Genomic DNA, 2,791 nt, shown 5'->3' with positions numbered 1-2,791 from the left:
TCTTCCTCCTCAAAGTAGAGACCACATTGATTGTTGTCCTCAGCTACTCCGATTTTGTTGAGTTCAAGGAGCAGTGTCCAGTTATCAAAATTTGCCGCTTTCTCAGACATCCAAATATTTTTGTTCTTCTGAAATGCGACAATTACCCATCGAAGTGGTTTTTGTAGCTGCGTTGAAGTTCTGATAGGACATATATCCATCGGTGCTTGCTTAAGTGCCGGAAGTTCATACAGATCCCATTGTCGGACAGGTATACTAATTGAAACATTCTCATCAATAAACTTTATTTGTGCATCAGCCTCGGAATGATAACACTCAACATCGCATCAGGATTAAAAACCCGTATTTCGATGAAATATGAAAAAGTTACGTATCCGACTTGATGGTAGCTTCATCAAAATGTACGTCTTGAGAAATATTTAAGGTTTCGGCCATTTTTCCACTTTTAAACCGATTGATCGCAAAAAATGTTTTATCGAAGGAACTTAATTCCTCCCCTTGTTTTGTATGCGACGAGTACCGACCTCGAATCAACATAGAATTGATATTGTTGGCTCTTTTCCATGCATCTCCAAAGGATGCTAGAAAACGTGCTCGATAATTATTCGTTTAATTCCAATCCGTTTGTGCACGTTTACAGGAGAAAGTTATTGTCTATAGCGCGTTCGCACCTCCAGATGCAGTACGGGGTCTTATGGACTAATTGCATCTCTTACTAGTTTCCGTCATTCTTCCATAATACTATCCTTGTTTCTAACCGCATTGATGTCAAATTGACATATGATTAAATTGAAGTATTAAAACAAAACATAATCTCCTTGTGCTGTCATTGTTACGTTTGGCAAGCATGTACTGTATGTCCATAAGCACCATACTGCATCTGGAGGTGCGAACTCGCTATAGTAATTGGATAATATGGAAGTACAGTTCATTCGAGTAACTACCTTCCTTCCATTGTTCCCTGCAGATGAATAATATGTTTGGTTGGAATGGGAACAAATGGAGAGTCTGGTTCTAGGTCACCAGACGATTGCCCCATATCACAGCATAGACAGTGTACAGCCACAAGACAACCTTCGGGGATGGTTCTAAAGTTTCCCAATTATTGTGCGGCGACTTTCCCACAAATGCTTTTTCGGCTTTGACCTGGATATGTTTGTTCCAATTCAGTTTTTGTAAAGTGTGATTCCTAGATATTTCACTGCACACATGTTCTACCCTTTATATGGTATTCTAATGAAAGGTCTCATCGAAATAAATTGGTTTGTGCAAAGTATACCTTTCCCGTGTGACTCTTTTTCGTGATCAGTGAGCGACGGGGCCTGAGGGGGGGGGGGGGGGGGGGGTTAAAATTAATTAATTAAAAATTTCTTCTACCAACTACTGCCCTTCTTTCTGTCTCTTAAATCAAAGTACGGAGAGAAGGGGGGGGGGAGAGGGAGTACTTCATGGTACTCTAATGAAAAGTCTCAACGAAAGGAATTAATTTCTACCAACCATAGCCCTCCTCCTGATCGGGTATATTCTCTTATACCTCAAGAACGGATTGTCGGAAGAGGGTACTCACAAAGGGCGATTGAGACGTCCGCAAGAAATATATCCATTGGTGATGTCAAAACAAAAGCTATTTTTTTATATTGTGTTCCGGTTGCAAAATGGTACAATTATCTCCCCTGATTGCGTATCAGTAAATTATCAGTCGAGATGCTAGTACATATATCTACGGATTGATATTTGTTTAGTATCAAAAGCAAAATAAGTAAAATAACACCACAAACGGGATGGAATTTTTAACCATTTTTACTCTTTTTCTCATAGCAGGTGGCGTTATATGTGAGCCTCTCAGCAAAGATCCAGGTAAGTAGACATTCAGTTTAAAAATGAAATAGCTCGCATTTTGTCATAGATTATTACTGGCGATACTACTTCGGCAGGATGCCTGAAGATGCACTTCTTGGAGGTTACGATCAGGCGGGAAAGCCCAAGTACGTTGGCCAGTTGTATCATAATTTCAAAATGATTCCTTCTTATGCCGGCGGAAAAAGTCTCCAAGAGCAGTTACATGGAAAAGTGGAGATCCTGTGCACTCGTAATCCTTGCAGATATAAGTGGATTCCTACAAATTCAACACACATTCGCAGCCTAGAATCCCAATATACATTAATTAGTGGGGGCTATGATCACGAACGTAGCGTATATTTCGGAAGAGTAAATTTCGATATGGAACTTCGTATTGGTCCAGTTTACCTTGATGGTCAAAACTTCAACTTCGAAATTCCGCACCTAGACGGACAACGCATTTTTAAAAGTTATCAAGTCTTAGTTTACGACTATAAAAATCAAGAGTGTGTTAGATCATAAGAAATAGTAATACCCAAAATCAGTAATTTTTGAATAAATTTTGCCATCTATATACCTCTTAGATTAAGTGTAATTCTTCTGTCCATCATGTGCACTGTTCAATTGACAATCATTATTGAAAATTAGTGTCCGTTATTGAAGGATTTTGAGATTTCTGGGGTCTTGGGTACATCTGAGGGGTCTGACACCAAAATGTGAAGGCGAGAGGAGGTTGTTTATCTCGACGTGTTCCCTGAGAGGTTAGGCGACTATTTGCTCGAAGCATTTACCGATGCAACTAGCTAAGGAGGGAGATGGGTTTGTAGGAGGATACGTTGGTGGGCTTGTCCTTTGGTTCGGGGATCATTGCTACTGAGGGGTTGGCAAGTGGGGAAGTTGTAGGCATCGGGTAAATATCACTCTGGGAAGCAGGTCTTAACAAGTAAGGCTG

General features: G+C 40.2%; 1 protein-coding gene across 1 annotated transcript; it reads left to right on the top strand.

Moving 5' to 3' along the window:
- The first annotated feature begins 1,751 nt into the window (after window positions 1–1,751).
- Window positions 1,752–2,410, top strand: LOC116180581. The gene is made up of 2 exons (XM_031500655.1): window positions 1,752–1,857; window positions 1,907–2,410. Exons 1-2 carry the CDS (start codon window positions 1,782–1,784, stop codon window positions 2,359–2,361), a joined length of 531 nt encoding a protein of 176 aa, XP_031356515.1. The 5' UTR covers window positions 1,752–1,781; the 3' UTR covers window positions 2,362–2,410.
- The last annotated feature ends 381 nt before the right edge of the window (window positions 2,411–2,791 follow it).

This window comes from Photinus pyralis, unplaced genomic scaffold (assembly GCF_008802855.1).
Source record: "Photinus pyralis isolate 1611_PpyrPB1 unplaced genomic scaffold, Ppyr1.3 Ppyr1.4_LG9, whole genome shotgun sequence".
NCBI lineage: Eukaryota > Metazoa > Arthropoda > Insecta > Coleoptera > Lampyridae > Photinus > Photinus pyralis.
Note: the sequence above shows the minus strand (reverse complement) of the source record. Positions and strands in the feature narration are given on the sequence as shown.